Raw genomic sequence first — 17,500 nt, 5'->3', positions numbered from 1 at the left:
TCTCAAAGCGCTCCTTACAAATAGGCTACACATTACACATACATATCATACATACATGTAATGCTCATCTACTGTGGACAATACCCACAGGAGCAAGTTCAGGTGAAGTGTCTTGCCCAAGGACACAACGGCTTTAATGACGCAGCGGCGGCGGGTTTCGCCCCCTTGGTCAATGCACAGCCCACTGCGCCACACCGCCCACCTTAACACCTCGAAGTCATCAAGGCGCTTTACAAGTACACATTGATATCATACATGTCCTGTGGACAGTACCCACAGGAGCGAAGTGTCTTGCCCAAGGACACAACGGCGAGTTTCGATCCAACGCACAGCCCACTGCGCCACCCCGCGCCGTAAACTAACTTGTCAATGTGTCTTTGGTCACGTATCATACAAATTAAGCGACTGGTGAGCACGCTGTATTAAACTGAGGGGTGAATACAGTCATAGGAGTAAACAAACCACCCGTTATTGAAGTAAAAGCATCAAAAGAAACCTGAACACGAACTGTGAAGGACTAAGAACCAAATCCTCTTGGTTGTGGGTGAAGACACACTAGATTCAGATCGATCTAGTGCAGGGGTGTCAAACTCAATTTCATCGCGGGCCATATTAGCATTATGGTTGCACTCAAAGGGCCAGTTGTAACTTTAAGATTATATAAATATACATATATAAATACATATAAAATAATGTTTTATATTACATTATTGCCTCTGCGTTGGATTATTATCAGATAGGGTAATAACTTCATAATTAACTACGTCTGAAAGCAGAAGTCTAGGGCAAATCATTGCAAACAACTGCAAGTCTCTTTAGTGCGCATGTCACAAAATGATTGTGGGACATGTAGTTTATGGACAACTTCCAGACTTATGGACAACTTCCAGAAAACCTGAAGTCTTCACCAACAATGAGTTCTTTTAAGTCGAGGCTAAAAACATTACTTTTTTCAGCGGCCTACCCAGAAGTCTGTATTTACAATGTTGTTTTTAAACTATTCTGCATCTCTTGCATGGTTTTTATGAATCTGTTATTCCATTATGTGTATTTATTGCATTCCTTTCTGTTGTCTTGTTATTAAATGTTGATGATGAAGTAAAGCCCTTTGAATTGCCTCTGTGTCTGAAAATGTGCTATAAATAAACGTACCTTACCCTACCTTCGAACGTGCTTCTGCAATGCGGCATGTAACGTATAATAAACCTATTTTTTTCTTTGCAAGCTCTTGCGGGCCACATACAATGATGTCTTGAGTTTGAAACCCCTGATCTAAAGGGTCCCTGTCCTACATCTAACCCAAAATGTTTCTCCTTCACAGCTCCGTGAAGGACAGCAGAGGAGCCAAGCCGTGGAAACCCACAATGTCATGTCCAGGCTTCACTACAATACCCAGTTAATGCCCTGTCAATCAAACGGAGACTGTTCTGAAGGCCCCACCACGCTGATTGATGCTTCAATTAACAACCCGCTCTGACCTCCAGAATTGTTCATTTGAAATTGTAATCAAGCAATTAGGGGCAATTAAGAAAACAGAGACTGCCGAATGAAAGTCAGAAGACAATTTGAGAGAGAGAGAGAAACAGAGGGAGAGCAAGCTGTCCAAATGAAAGCTCTCAGACAGAAAGCAAAGCTGCAGAAACTCCAGGGAACTCTCAACTTGTGCTGAACTTGCAGCGGCCGCAAACAGTTTAGTGTAAAACCTAGAAGGTCATATGAATGAATTTTGTCAGACAAGTACTTATCTCCTGCATATTAATTGGAGCGGGGTTCGGGGGGTGCGGCGAGGGCCGTAAATGCCGGGCTTATCTTTACACGGGAAGGAAAAGGAGCTGATTGAAGCAGGATTACAAGCTGCTGAATAAAAGCTCCTGGCATCAGCAACATACCTTCAGAGGAAAAAGGAAAACTGCTGCTTGTTCAAGAAAAGAAATGTCAACGTGCTCTTTATACACGTCATCCAACAATATCATAGCTGTGGGAGCAGTCACGAAAGCATTTCATCTTTCGTTGCTAGTGAGCTAATTTAGCTAATGCTAGTTTTACGCGTTGGTTGAAAATCCATCTCCGGCTGACCTTTGATGGATAACAGCTATTTCATTTGAAGGAGAACCCTCTTAGGATGTCATAAATGTGCACATAATGACCACACACATGATATCATGGTATAAGAAATGCTTTTTCAGCATCCTTATCGTGAAAGACACAAGGAGATCGTCTCTGACCATCTTTCAACTCAATTCATGTTTATCTGAACTACACATCTGTAAAGTTTGTAGATGAATCTTGCACAGTTCCACACAAGGACTTACAAAACAGATAAAGAAACACCTTGCTAAGCACTTTAACCTCACAAGGTGACAACAAGACCATGTCCCAGGGGCGGACTGGCCATCGGGACGTTCGGGACGTATCCCAAGTGGGCACCGGTCGAGAGTCCCGGGCTGATTTGTAGTCCCAGTCCGCCCCTGCCATGGTCTCTGTGGGAGCTTGTAATTACTGAAGTGGGCCGGTCGCACGATGTGGGCCGGTCGGAGAAGTCACTAGCACCCAAACCCACGTTTACAATTTATTAGCGGTAATTACGGTACTAAAGTGGGCGCCGGTCGAGAGTCCCGGGCTGATTTGTAGTCCCGGTCCGCCCCTGCCATGGTCTCAATTTAGTTTTTACGCACATTATAATCCCCCATAATAATGTCTTTCTAGCACTCTGTTAGGTCACGAACATTGTTGAAAGTGATCTGCTGGAAAGACGGACATACAAACATGTGCAGCTTATGTTAGGGCAGAAAAAACGTAATAACGAAACCACTATCCAAACCCTTAAATTAGATTTTAGAGTATCAATCTTTTTAAACCCTAATGCACAAACACTTCAACAAGTAGAGACATTCTAGACAGCCCTTTCGTTCTTAGTGCGACCGCTAAACTTTGATTGTGCTGAGATGAAGCAAACAGTCAATTACAAGTCACTCATTTTAAGCTGTAGTTAAAACATCTCATTAGCCTTTTGGTATGACTGATCAATTTCCCTTAAGGAAGTTGCTCTGCCACACAAAGTAGAAACCGTCATATACGCTGTGAAACTCTTCCCAACATTTCATTTAGTCAGAGGTCACAGGTCGCACGGTCACTGACCCTCTAATGATGTATCGGTGGCAGAACATGGCAGATGGCACGACCTGCTTCATGGACGAGAGTAAATGACACAGAGCCTTTCCTCCTTCTGCCTCTCTCGTTGTCTCCCCCCTCTTCCCCCTCTCAGCCTCTCAAATTGATGGCGGTATTTGTCTGTTTATGAACACAGAGGTGACTTGTAATCAGGCTGAACGGGCCTGTTAGTGCCACATCTGGTGAGAAGGCCTGCCAGGAGAACAGGTCAAAAGGAAGGAGAGAGAGAAGGAGTCAAGAGAAGGAAAAAAGCCTGAGAACTAAGATGATCAAATGGCTTAGAAAGTGCCTGTGAAAAGTGAGAGAGCTTCATCTGTGTCTTCCTGTGAAAAGCCGACAATTTAGCTTCCGACGGAGGGAGAATAAAACGAGGGATGATGGAGGGATTGAAACGACGCAGGGATGATGAGGGAAAATTGGCCGTAAATCTCAGAAATGGATCAGAAATGGTGACAACAGAGGACAAGGCACATGGAGAGAGGAGAGAGAGGACACACACACACACACACACACACACACACAGACAGAGACACACACACACACACACACACACACACACACACACACACACACAGACAGACAGACAGACAGACAGACAGACAGACAGACAGACAGACAGACAGACAGACAGACAGACAGACAGACAGACAGACAGACAGACGAACGCACACACACACACACACACACACACACACACACACACACACACACACACACACACACACACACACACACACACACAGACACACAGACAGACAGACAGACAGACAGACAGACAGACAGACAGACAGACAGACAGACAGAGACACACACACACACACACAGACAGACAGACAGACAGACAGAGAGAGAGAGACAAACACACACACACACACACAGAGAGAGAGAGAGAGGGACAGAGAGAGAGAGAGAGAGAGACACACACACACACACACACACACACACACACACACACACACACACACACACACAGACACACAGACAGACAGACAGACAGACAGACAGACAGACAGACAGACAGAGACACACACACACACACACACACAGACAGACAGACAGACAGACAGAGAGAGAGAGACAAACACACACACACACACACAGAGAGAGAGAGAGAGGGACAGAGAGAGAGAGAGAGAGAGACACACACACACACACACACACACACACACACACACACACACACACACACACACACACACACACACACACACACACACACACACACACACACACACACACACACACACACACACACATAATACAATTCAAATCTGTCTGTTGAACAAAGACAGAGAGACAGAGGAGGAGGAGAAGGAGGAGGGCGTTAGGGAGGATTTCAAGGTGTGAAATGATCCAGCTGCTCTGACAGGACCTAATACAGGTACAATTAATTTTCTATTATTAAAAAGGTCAAAAAGAAGCAAAGTCAACAATGACCTCTTTGTCATCCTTAACAAATTATCCAAAATGGCAGTGTCAAGTTGGAGGGGATGTGTCGGCCAGTGATGAATGCTCCGGGTAATCAGCCAATCAAAAAGTATTCTCCTCCTGCTTTTGATAAATGAGCTGGGAGAGCAACGCTTTAGGAAGGAGATGGGTCCATTTGTTTCTTTGGCCTCCTTTCATTTCTTTTTCTTTTTACTCCCTTTCCATTTCTCTCTTTTCAAAACAAACACCAGGGTAGCTGGGGAACAGATTAGAGCTCCTTGCATCACTGACTCTTTCAGCCGTTCTCCCTGCTGACCAATGTTCAGCTGCAGATGGTAAATGATGGAATTTTATGAAACAGCTTGAGGACGCTCGCCTTCAGATGGATACAGAGGAGGTTTATGGACAACTTATGAGCATCTACTTAGCTGTCATTCACACAATGGCTTTCTCTTACATTTCACTTTGTATTTAGTACTCGGAGAATGTGTGCGAGATCACCTTAAAAGCTGCAATAAGCAATTGTAACTCACCAGGGGCAGACAAACAAACAAACTAACCAACAAAACTTTAACTATCCGCTTAACATCTGCTCCAACGGTGAAAATGATAGGAAATTATTGCATATTTCACGACCGTCAGACACAGAGAACATCCCTGCAGAGTCCTCTATATTATCACCGAATGAAGGTAAACCGAAGATTCGCTCCACTAAACGCTCCATTAAGTCCTAAACCACCTGGGCCTCTGAGGATGCTGAATGGAAAAGACTGGTATATAAATATCCTATTTTTACTTTAAACAACTTGTCCCCAGATGTGATACACACACAAATTCAAGTTTTGCAATAGAGCAAAGTCTTTAAAGGACAAAGCAGGCATTATCAGATCCCACAAAACATTATGTCTCTCAATACAAAGTGAAACTCACCACCAAGCACAAACATGTCTTCGCATATCTTTAAAGAGGAAATATTATATACTTTTCTAACTTATACTAATGTTCAAAAAGCTCTTTATTTGTCTCATACTGTCTGTACCTCTTTTCGCCCTCTGTCTGAAACCAGAGCCCAGTCTGCTCTGATTCGTTATTTGGCCGGCTCTGTTGTGATTGGTCAACCGCTTACAGATGTCCCGCCCCTTAGCCTACAATGTGTTGGAGTGCTAGCCAATAGAGGCGGGAGTGTTACGTAGTGATGTCAATATGTTACAGAAGAAACAAAGGAGGCGTTTCAGGCAGGTAGGAGAGAAACTATGAAGGGAACAGGGATTTTAGCTTTAGCAGACCATTTACATGCACTGAAACCTAAATAACTCACTACAGGAAAGGGAAGACCTCAGAAAGTATAATAAGGCTTCTTTAATCCAAATAGCATCACTCAATCAATTAGACATTTTACAGCGTGACATTTTCATAATTAGCACATTAAATATTGGGTAATAGCCAAAAGGTGTTTTGCAAGGTCACGCCGACCTTTGATCACCAACATCAAATCAGTGTTTCCTTGACTCTATGTGGATATTTGTGAATACATTTCCCAAAAGGCATTCCTTACATTTAACTTTCACAAGAATGACGGACAACCCCGAAAGAATGAGCAGCGTTGAGGCAAAAAAAGTGCTAAATATTCACCAAATCTAAAACAACTAGCACACATTATTCAATAAAATCCAATGCATCATTTATTCCCAATAGGCGCTTTCACACCGCAGTACTTTTCCCACTTTAGTCCCGGTTTACATCCGAACAAAAAACCGGAACTAAAATTAGATCATGAGAACCTTTTTACCCCCTTGTCCGTCCCCTTTCACACCAACGCGGTTCCCGGGCCGGTTCGGAGCTAGAGCCTGAAAAGCACCATTTCTTCCTGTTCACACCGCACCGGAGCCGCCTCTAAGCTCCGGAATCCGGTGCGTTTCAAGCACCAAAATAGTTTCGGTCTAGAAGCAAGAACCGCATACGTCACGCTTACTTCGGAGGGGGGCGAGATTAACCTGAGCTAACAGTTAAAGGCGAGTACGGCAAATAAAAGTTGTAACAAGCAGTAGTGCTGAGCAACGTGACTAAAACGCAACCACACACTTTATAAAGTCAGGCCACACTAACCAGGCTTCGTCTGATTCTGTTTACTTGTGCCTTACTTTGACCATCCGTCCGCTGTTATTGATCATTGTGGAGAGCAGGCAGACGTTTTGTTTTGTATTATAGCAGCTATCAGATGGAATCAATACATGGGCTGCACAGGTTGTCACGTCCGACTATCACAAGTAGAATCATAATGAAAAATACGCCGGTAAAATGTGAAAACGGCTTATGCCACAAGTTATAGTCAGTTTAGCTTCGGTTGCTATGCTAACATCACCCATTTTATACCAGAGAAACTTTCATAGCAGCGTTGTGATGCCAAACAGCGTCAATTCAGACTGACACACATTCACTTAAGGGGAATGGGGGATATGTGTCAGCTGCTTGTGTGACAGTCAGACAGTGAATACTTTACAGCTGTGAGTTAACGGGAGAATAAACGAAGAGCAGCCAGCACTGCAGCGGTCGGTAAATGTCGCTGAACCACATTAATAAACAAAGAACCACGGCACTCTGGAGGAAAGTATAAGGTTGGAGAAGTCGTTACTTAATTTAATCTGGCTTCGTATGATTAAAAGCAACTATGGTATACGCCGTGAAGTTGTTTGCGGCCTGCCAGTAAACCCAAAGCAGAAGAAGAAGAAGTGACGTCAGCGGCTTCATTTGCCTAACCCTCCCCCAGGGACTTATTCCGGTGTGAACGCGATTGGTGCTTAGTTCATGAAAACTAAAGAGCTCTCATGAACTAAGTTCTGATGAACCTTTGTGGGAAAAGTACTGCGGTGTGAAAGCGTGTTTATGCAGACTGTTGGGACTGAATGATGTGAAGCTTTGATGCCAAACTTTAACTGCACACACTCATATAATAATATAACTGTTCCAAGTGAGTTGGCTGATGGCACTTTAAGTCAATGATTTTTAAACATAATTTCTCTTAGAGTTTGTATAAACACCCGTGAGTGCAAATGCTCCGCGCTGCGTTGAATTTATATACAAATAAAAGTTTCCAGCCATCCATACCAATGCAGCTTAGATTGCTCCTGCAACACGCTTTTATTTAAATGTGATTGTCGAGCAGCTCCAGTTATTGAAGCCGGGTAGTGCCTGAACAGAACAAGGAAGATATTTTCCGAAGCAGAAAGAGAATGCCGTTGAATTCACAATGATGGACAATCACTTTGGAGTGACGATGTGTCTGCCACCTGAACGCTTGATGGGGTTTCAAACTGAATTGGCTCCTTAATGCAATGGAGGGCAATGTGACTTTGAATGATGATGCCTTATGCACAGAAGTGTGTGTGTCTAAAGTAGTAACACAAATCGTCAGCATCAGATTTAGGTACAAAAGGCCCAAAGGGAATCTGCATAGGTTTTACTTTGGGAAGGAGTAAGCCTGAAGAAAACTGAAAAAGACCAAGACTGAACAGACTGCATATATTTGTTTTTTAGTATTAACACTCTGAAAAATGAACTTATTGAAGCAACTAATGACAAACTAAAAAGCTGTTATCAGAGTTATAATAGGAGGCAATCAACCAAATCATGCGAGAGGGTCCATTTTCATTTGGGATGACACATGCACAGCAAATAACATGATTTACCTTCTTTGTTTCGGCTGTAAGCAGGATTATCTGTCAATACAGTAAACGCCAATAAGAAAGAAGGGTTGAATGTACATTTGAACGCAGTCCGAGACCTCTGAAGGGAACTAAACAACCGGACTCTGGTCCACCTAAAAGAGGTGGTCTCGGAGCGCTTGCTAGTGAACTCTGGAGCGGTTCATCGCTGGTGTGAACGGTGTGCGACCTAAGTCAAGGGGTGATGTGGGAGTTTACTCATCATTGTATCTAGTAAAGAGTTTAAAGTGTGCATATCAGTATCAGTTAGAGTTCTTCCCAATTAATGAACTGTTTTTGTCTTGTTTTAACATCAGTCTCAAGAGTGGTCACACACTTCTACACGGTTAACATCAGGCAACATTAAAATGATAAAAAAAGGGCTGCTTTTTGAGAAACATTAGCTAGCTTATGGATCCAAGAAACCTGCCTGAGTGACTTCCTCTCTGGAAACTGCTCTCCACTTTTAATACCTGAGGAAAATGTAATGACACATCAAAAAGTGTGAGTTTGTGTCTGTAACCAACACATGCTTAGGTTCATGTGTATGTGTTGTAGTAGGTACCATCCACCCCTCACAATATTTAGCTTTTAGGCACGATCGTAGGGTACCGAATGAAAAATCAACATGGAAATTGATATTGTATATTTCTATAAGAGAACTGTCAATGTTTGTTTGCACTAACCCTAACTGAACCCTCGTAAGAGTAGCAAAAATGTATTGAAATTACAAGTAATTGGTTAAAATATATTAACCAATTGAAGGATCTTGCCAAAACAGCCATGATATTTTAAGTGAAGTAAGTTCATACCATTCAAAACAGATTGGAAAATAAGTGAATACAACACAAAACCTTACTAATGACCCTCTGCTTAGACAGTTAACGTGTCCGTAATCTGAAAAAAATACAGAATGTTTAGAAAAAAATACAGAATTCTGAGATTTTCAGAAAAAATACTGAATTTAGAGATTTTGAGAAAAAAGTCAGAATTTTTAGATTTTTAGCAAAAAGTCAGAATTTTGAGAAATAGTCAAAACACCAAAGTTTTGAGAAAAAGCTCATTATTTTGTTCATGACAGGATGTATGATTTCCTACAAGAACCGGTATTCCTCCATCTTGTGACTGTGTAACTCCCTCTCTTGGATATCAGCATGTGAAGGACACTGTTCAGGAACTACTTGATGATCTGTATGTGATGACTACTTACATTCTGGAGAGGATCACAGATACATGGATCCTGAGGTTCAAGCTCAAGCCGGTGACCAGTGACATTTTTCTAACAACTATAAAGAGTTAGCAGCTACAATGAGCTAGTTAAATCCAACTGGTGTGCTGTAGCTGCTGGTGATCTGCTGTTAATGGAGTCCTCCAGCGAAGCCTCATTAGACCCTGTGCCCGCTGAGTGAGCAGGGCATGAATAGAGGGCAGCAGCGAGGGGCGAGGGGCTGCAGAGCTGGCAGTGGAAGTGGCATTTGGGAGAGCCGGACATGAGTAGTGTGTCTGATGGGATTAACAGGCTGAGGCCAGAGAGACACACAGAAGAGGAGAGGCTGCCCAGGCCTCAAATTAACTCTGCAAGTACACACATCCTTTACTCAAGTAGAAGTACACACATCCTTTACTCAAGTAGAAGCACACACATCCTTTACTCAAGTAGAAGTACACACATCCTTTACTCAAGTAGAAGTACAGATACTCGTGTTTAAAAATACTCTGGTAGAAGTAGAAGTACTGACTAAACTTCTTTATTCAAGTCAAAGTAAAGAGGCTTTGAAATGTACTTCAGTAAAAAGTACCCATAACAAGCAGCTGTTTTAAAGAGTACCTGACCTCCCTTTATATTAATAGAACAATAATGTCATTGTTAGCTAATGAATGTTTCCATGGTGACCAACGGCAACATGACAACGTTTTCATTGGTCCCTCTTCTTTAGAGAAGACCAGGAAATGATGGATACACGGATCGTGTTCAAATCAATAGGCACGCAATGACTCTAAATAATAATGATCACGCCACCAAACACACATTCAGACTAAAGGAACCAGCCTGTTTGGAAAATGAGAGAAGTAGAAAGTACAGGTATTTGGGTTCAACATGTAAGAAGTAGAAAGTACAGGTATTTGTGTTCAACATGTAAGAAGTAGAAAGTACAGGTATTTGAGTTCAACATGTAAGAAGTAGAAAGTACAGGTATTTGAGTTCAACATGTAAGAAGTAGAAAGTACAGGTATTTGAGTTCAACATGTAAGAAGTAGAAAGTACAGGTATTTGAGTTCAACATGTAAGAAGTAGAAAGTACAGGTATTTGAGTTCAACATGTAAGAAGTAGAAAGTACAGGTATTTGTGTTCAACATGTAAGAAGTAGAAAGTACAGGTATTTGAGTACAACATGTAAGAAGTAGAAAGTACAGGTATTTGAGTTCAACATGTAAGAAGTAGAAAGTACAGGTATTTGAGTTCAACATGTAAGAAGTAGAAAGTACAGGTATTTGTGTTCAACATGTAAGAAGTAGAAAGTACAGGTATTTGAGTTCAACATGTAAGAAGTAGAAATTACAGGTATTTGAGTTCAACATGTAAGAAGTAGAAAGTACAGGTATTTGTGTTCAACATGTGAGAAGTAGAAAGTACAGGTATTTGTGTTCAACATGTAAGAAGTAGAAAGTACAGGTATTTGTGTTCAACATGTAAGAAGTAGAAAGTACAGGTATTTGAGTTCAACATGTAAGAAGTAGAAAGTACAGGTATTTGAGTTCAACATGTAAGAAGTCAAAGTAAAAAGTTGTCAGAAAAATAAGAGTAAAGTACTGATACCAGAGAAATGTACTTAAGTACAGTAACAAAGTATTTGTACTCCACTACTTGCCACCTCTGCACTAAAGTATTATCGTATCGTACGTACACACACATGTCCTCCACACTGCGCTCAACACACCTCCACTGCTGGTTTCTGCCTTCCTGCTTGGTTCAGCATGTTCCTCCTGTGTGTGTGTGTGTGTGTGTGTGTGTGTGTGTGTGTGTGTGTGTGTGTGTGTGTGTGTGTGTGTGTGTGTGTGTGTGTGTGTGTGTGACGTGTGGTGTGGTGTGGTGTGGTGTGTGTGTGTGACGTGTGTGTGGGTGACGTGTGTGGGTGACGTGTGTGTGCACCGGGGAGCAGCGAGAGGTTTAGTCAGCACCTCTAAAATGTCAACCTGGCTCTCCTGGCCATTTGAAAACATATTCCTGAAGCAAGTCTGCATGCTTTCAGTCTGCAACTCCACCGTAACTTTTTCCCTCCTCCAGTTTTCAGTCAGAGGAACGCTACACAAGCAGGCCAGTGATTTTCCTCTTTGTTCCTGATGTTAATTATAAGCAGAGCGGCAGGTTGGTGGGATTACTGAAGGTCAGTGTGTGTCCTGGGAATACTCTGCCCTTTTGTACACTCCTCTAATCCTGATAAGAGAGGAGAGGGATGCAGGAAGGGGCTGGCATCGCGCAGATTAACCTTTTCCCCCGGCGCTGACACACTGATCGATAGACTCTGTCATGGCAGGTTGATCCACTCATGCCTGTCATTCACACACAGCAACACACACATCCAGAGCAAAAACACAAACACACTTACTTACAATCAGAGGTGGGAAGTAGTGGAGTACAAATACTTTGTTTCTGTACTTAAGTACATGTTTCTGGTATAAGTACTTTACTCCACTACTTATTTTTCTGAAGACTTTTTACTTTGACTTCTTACGTGTTGAACACAAATACCTGTACTTTCTACTTCTTACATGTTGAACACAAATACCTGTACTTTCTACTTCTTACATGTTGAACACAAATACCTGTACTTTCTACTTCTTACATTTCGAACACAAATACCTGTACTTTCTACTTCTTACATGTTGAACTCAAATACCTGTACTTTCTACTTCTTACATGTTGAACACAAATACCTGTACTTTCTACTTCTTACATGTTGAACACAAATACCTGTACTTTCTACTTCTTACATGTTGAACTCAAATACCTGTACTTTCTACTTCTTACATGTTGAACACAAATACCTGTACTTTCTACTTCTTACATGTTGAACACAAATACCTGTACTCTCTACTTCTTACATGTTGAACTCAAATACCTGTACTTTCTACTTCTTACATGTTGAACCCAAATACCTGTACTTTCTACTTCTTACATGTTGAACACAAATACCTGTACTTTCTACTTCTTACATGTTGAACACAAATACCTGTACTTTCTACTTCTTACATGTTGAACACAAATACCTGTACTTTCTACTTCTTACATGTTGAACACAAATACCTGTACTTTCTACTTCTTACATGTTGAACACAAATACCTGTACTTTCTACTTCTTACATGTTGAACTCAAATACCTGTACTTTCTACTTCTTACATGTTGAACTCAAATACCTGTACTTTCTACTTCACACATGTTGAACACAAATACCTGTACTTTCTACTTCTTACATGTTGAACACAAATACCTGTACTTTCTACTTCTCTCATTTTCCAAACAGGCTGGTTCCTTTAGTCTGAATGTGTGTTTGGTGGCGTGATCATTATTATTTAGAGTCATTGCGTGCCTATTGATTCGAACACGATCCGTGTATCCATCATTTCCTGGTCTTCTCTAAAGAAGAGGGACCAATGGAAACGTTGTCATGTTGCCGTTGTTCAGCATGGAAACATTCATTAGCTAACAATGACATTATTGTTCTATTAATATAAAGGGAGGTCAGGTACTCAGAGTATTTTAAAACACAAGTATCTGTACTTCTACTTGAGTAAAGGATGTGTGTACTTTTGCCATCTCTGCATTTAACATAACAGCACGATCACTGAGAGAAAACCTGCTCAAAGAGCCTTCAGCATTTGATCTGGGATTCAGCTCTGTATTTACTGAGGGTTGACTGGAGCACGAAGGATGCTTCAGTATTGGGTCCCAGATGATGTTGTTGGACAGCCTCCCGAGGTTATTATGGTCTGCTGAGTCAGAAAGTCTCTGACAGGGTGACCAACAATCTTTGAGCAGATTTTTAACAGGTGGAGCTGTTTTGATTTTAAAGCTGTTGACAAATGTACGTGTGTGTGTGTGTGTGTGTGTGTGTGTGTGTGTGTGTGTGTGTGTGTGTGTGTGTGTGTGTGTGCTCACTCACCGGGTCTTGGTTCATCTGCACTATGAGTTGTTTGACAGCGTGCAGCGTGGGGTGGGCCCATGGAGAGGGATCCTGCCAGTGGCGATTCAGGTCAAAACCCATCAGAGAACACCTGCACACACACACACACACACACACACACACACACACACACACACACACACACACACACACACACACACACACACACACACACACACACACACACACACACACACACACACACACACACACACACACACACACACACACACACACACACACACACACACACACAGTATTTGAGGCACCCTGGAGAGCTTCGGTCCACTAACAGCGCTGTGGAGCAACGTTTCTAAGAGTGGGTTTCGTTCATATCTCGGGCCAATAGTTTGGGGAGTGTCGGCCACTAAGTGCAGCGATGCACCAATAAATCAGAATCAAGTTTATTTCCAGGTACGTTTACACATACAAGGAAGTTGCTTTGGTATCTGGTGGTGCGAACATAGACAATCTAAAAAAACAAGGTTAAAAAAAGTGATATATTGTATAAGGATAATCAAAAATAAGTATTTTTTAAAGAAACAATTTAGCATTCAAAAAGGATGCTAAAAAAGTATTTACACCAAATGTAAAGGTAACTATACAAATAACCTTAAAAGCGAAACAAATAAAACACTTAGGACAATGAGTATATGGAAAACTACAGTGTATTATATTTTAAAGTTGAAAAAAATGCAACATAAAATAAGCCAGTTTACAAACAAAGAAGCATGAACCTGGTGTTAGGGAATAATACTCCTTACCTCCTAGATATCTAACCTTTTGTCCTTTGACGTTTATGACCAACCCTGACGTCTGACTGGGCTGCGTCAGCTATATGTTGTTGTTCCCAGTTTATGACCGGTCGACTCTCGGTCACAAATGGTTTATGGTTGTGAGAACACTGGCTTCGAGGCCATAAGGGTCAGACATTTGATTCAGTGTTCCCAGATGTTTAGGCTATCTCAAATATGTTGATTACTCTCTGTAAACCGGTTAAAAGTCTAGCAAAAGAGAGGCGCTTCAGAATTGATGTGGCAACTGTCCCGTGCAGTCAGATCGTGACTGCTGTGACTTGTGATGTGAATCCTCCGGCCGATACTCGTAATAAACCATCAGTGTTTGACATCAAAGCTCCAACTCTCCTCGTGTCTCTCTGAGTCCTGACTCTCCATTGCTGCTGAAGTTTCCCTTACACCTGGGTCCTAAATAACTCTTCACTACCTACCTACTGTAGACAATGGTTTGTTTACTAGAGTAGTGATGAATCAAAATGACTCACTAATGAATTAAAGCCATGCCTGAGTACTGACTGACAGGTGAAGAGTCACACCTGAACATCAGCAGGAGAGGACTCTTTAAAGTAGAGACACTACATACTGATATACACCTGAACATCAGCAGGAGAAGACTCTTTAAAGTAGAGACACTACATACTGATATACACCTGAACATCAGCAGGAGAGGACTCTTTAAAGTAGAGACGCTACATACTGATATACACCTGAACATCAGCAGGAGAGGACTCTTTAAAGTAGAGACACTACATACTGATATACACCTGAACATCAGCAGGAGAGGACTCTTTAAAGTAGAGACACTACATACTGATATACACCTGAACATCAGCAGGAGAGGACTCTTTAAAGTAGAGACACTACATACTGATATACACCTGAACATCAGCAGGAGAGGACTCTTTAAAGTAGAGACACTACATACTGATATACACCTGAACATCAGCAGGAGAGGACTCTTTAAAGTAGAGACACTACATACTGATATACACCTGAACATCAGCAGGAGAGGACTCTTTAAAGTAGAGACACTACATACTGATATACACCTGAACATCAGCAGGAGAGGACTCTTTAAAGTAGAGACGCTACATACTGATATACACCTGAACATCAGCAGGAGAGGACTCTTTAAAGTAGAGACACTACATACTGATATACACCTGAACATCAGCAGGAGAGGACTCTTTAAAGTAGAGACACTACATACTGATATACACCTGAACATCAGCAGGAGAGGACTCTTTAAAGTAGAGACACTACATACTGATATACACCTGAACATCAGCAGGAGAGGACTCTTTAAAGTAGAGACACTACATACTGATATACACCTGAACATCAGCAGGAGAGGACTCTTTAAAGTAGAGACACTACATACTGATATACACCTGAACATCAGCAGGAGAGGACACTTTAAAGTAGAGACACTACATACTGATATACACCTGAACATCAGCAGGAGAGGACTCTTTAAAGTAGAGATACTACATACTGATATACACCTGAACATCAGCAGGAGAGGACTCTTTAAAGTAGAGACACTACATACTGATATACACCTGAACATCAGCAGGAGAGGACTCTTTAAAGTAGAGACACTACATACTGATATACACCTGAACATCCGCAGGAGAGGACTCTTTAAAGTAGAGACACTACATACTGATATACACCTGAACATCAGCAGGAGAGGACTCTTTAAAGTAGAGACACTACATACTGATATACACCTGAACATCAGCAGGAGAGGACTCTTTAAAGTAGAGACACTACATACTGATATACACCTGAACATCAGCAGGAGAGGACTCTTTAAAGTAGAGACACTACATACTGATATACACCTGAACATCAGCAGGAGAGGACTCTTTAAAGTAGATACACTACATACTGATATACACCTGAACATCAGCAGGAGAGGACTCTTTAAAGTAGAGACACTACATACTGTTATACACCTGAACATCAGCAGGAGAGGACTCTTTAAAGTAGAGTTTGCAGTTTAACAGTTTTACACCACAAGTATACGGAAAATCTCAATGTGTGTAGAGGGAATTTAGATATATTACAGACAGTAAATTCCCACTGTGACCTTTTCCCGGCTCGTTAATAGATAGATGGAGGATAATGGATGGATGTTAACAGGTAAAGAGGCGTTTTGCTACTCTTCTGTTTCTAGCACCCTGCAATTGCCATAATGGGGTGTTTGCATGCTACGAAGCACCCTGAGCTGCCCTGTTTGTTGTCCTGTGTGTCTCTGACATTTAGTGAAGACCTTGGTAATGACACAGGAGTTACTGATACTACAGGAGCCACAGAGCAGTGCAGCCAGCCATGAAAACAATACTCATCCCAGGTTAACTGATATTGATTTTAGCTCTGCATGTATCCATTTCAGTCTGCTCTGCACTGTATCCTGCAGGGACAGGGGCTGTGTGCTATCTGTGTGTCAGTGTGTGTGTGTGTGTGTGTGTGTGTGTGTGTGTGTGTGTGTGTGTGTGTGTGTGTGTGTGTGTGTGTGTGTGTGTGTGTGTGTGTGTGTGTGTGTGTGAGAGAGATGCATGTATAAAAGAGCCTGTGTGATTGGTGAGGTTAGGAATATCACTATTCACATTCTGTCAATACTCTGATAATCGCCGCTCAACGTGAAAGCAAGCTAATGAAAATAAGCAGCCACCAATCACAGGCAACGATATTATGGAGATGTTCACTTCGACTGAGTTTTTAGGAGGCAGTGCCGAGGCATTGTCACTAGATGGCACTCACAAACGCACAGTGAGCTGCTGATGCTTATCACAGTGTGCATTAGTATTCCTGGGGCTGAGCCTATTAAGTAAAAGGCAATTATGAAGAAGGGAGGGAAGAGAGAAGAGAGGAGGGGAGGAGGATGCCCACAGAGCTGCAGCAACAGTGTTGAAGACAGAGAGGCGGAGAGGATGGACGGAGAGAAAACAGCCTCGCGGCCACATCTTCTAACAAATGCACTGCTGTGAGCTATATGAATTCATTAAGGCGGAGTTAAGAGGATATAATCCCACGTATAAAAGCCATGAAATGTCTGAAATGATGCATTCACATAAAGCAGGGGTGTCCAAACTACGGCCCGGGGGCCAAATGGGGCCCGCGGACCATTTTGAATCGGCCTTCAGCAAATTAAAAAAGTATAAATAAAACTTGTGCTTGTCTTATATTGTACATATATTACACAGTAGTAT

The 17,500-nt window shown here is 42.0% G+C and overlaps 1 protein-coding gene across 1 annotated transcript in view; it reads right to left on the bottom strand.

The window, feature by feature from the left end:
* agbl4 (AGBL carboxypeptidase 4) overlaps positions 1 to 17,500 on the bottom strand; it is a 420,169-nt gene that overhangs the window by 39,823 nt on the left and 362,846 nt on the right. The window contains exon 9 of the mRNA XM_079651018.1: positions 13,465 to 13,576. Within this exon, the coding sequence (XP_079507144.1) occupies positions 13,465 to 13,576 (112 nt within the window). The remainder of the gene's footprint in view (positions 1 to 13,464; positions 13,577 to 17,500) is intronic.

This window comes from Notothenia rossii, assembly GCF_949606895.1.
Source record: "Notothenia rossii genome assembly, chromosome: 1".
In the NCBI taxonomy this organism is placed as follows: domain Eukaryota; kingdom Metazoa; phylum Chordata; class Actinopteri; order Perciformes; family Nototheniidae; genus Notothenia; species Notothenia rossii.
This window is presented reverse-complemented; position numbering and strand designations above follow the sequence as displayed.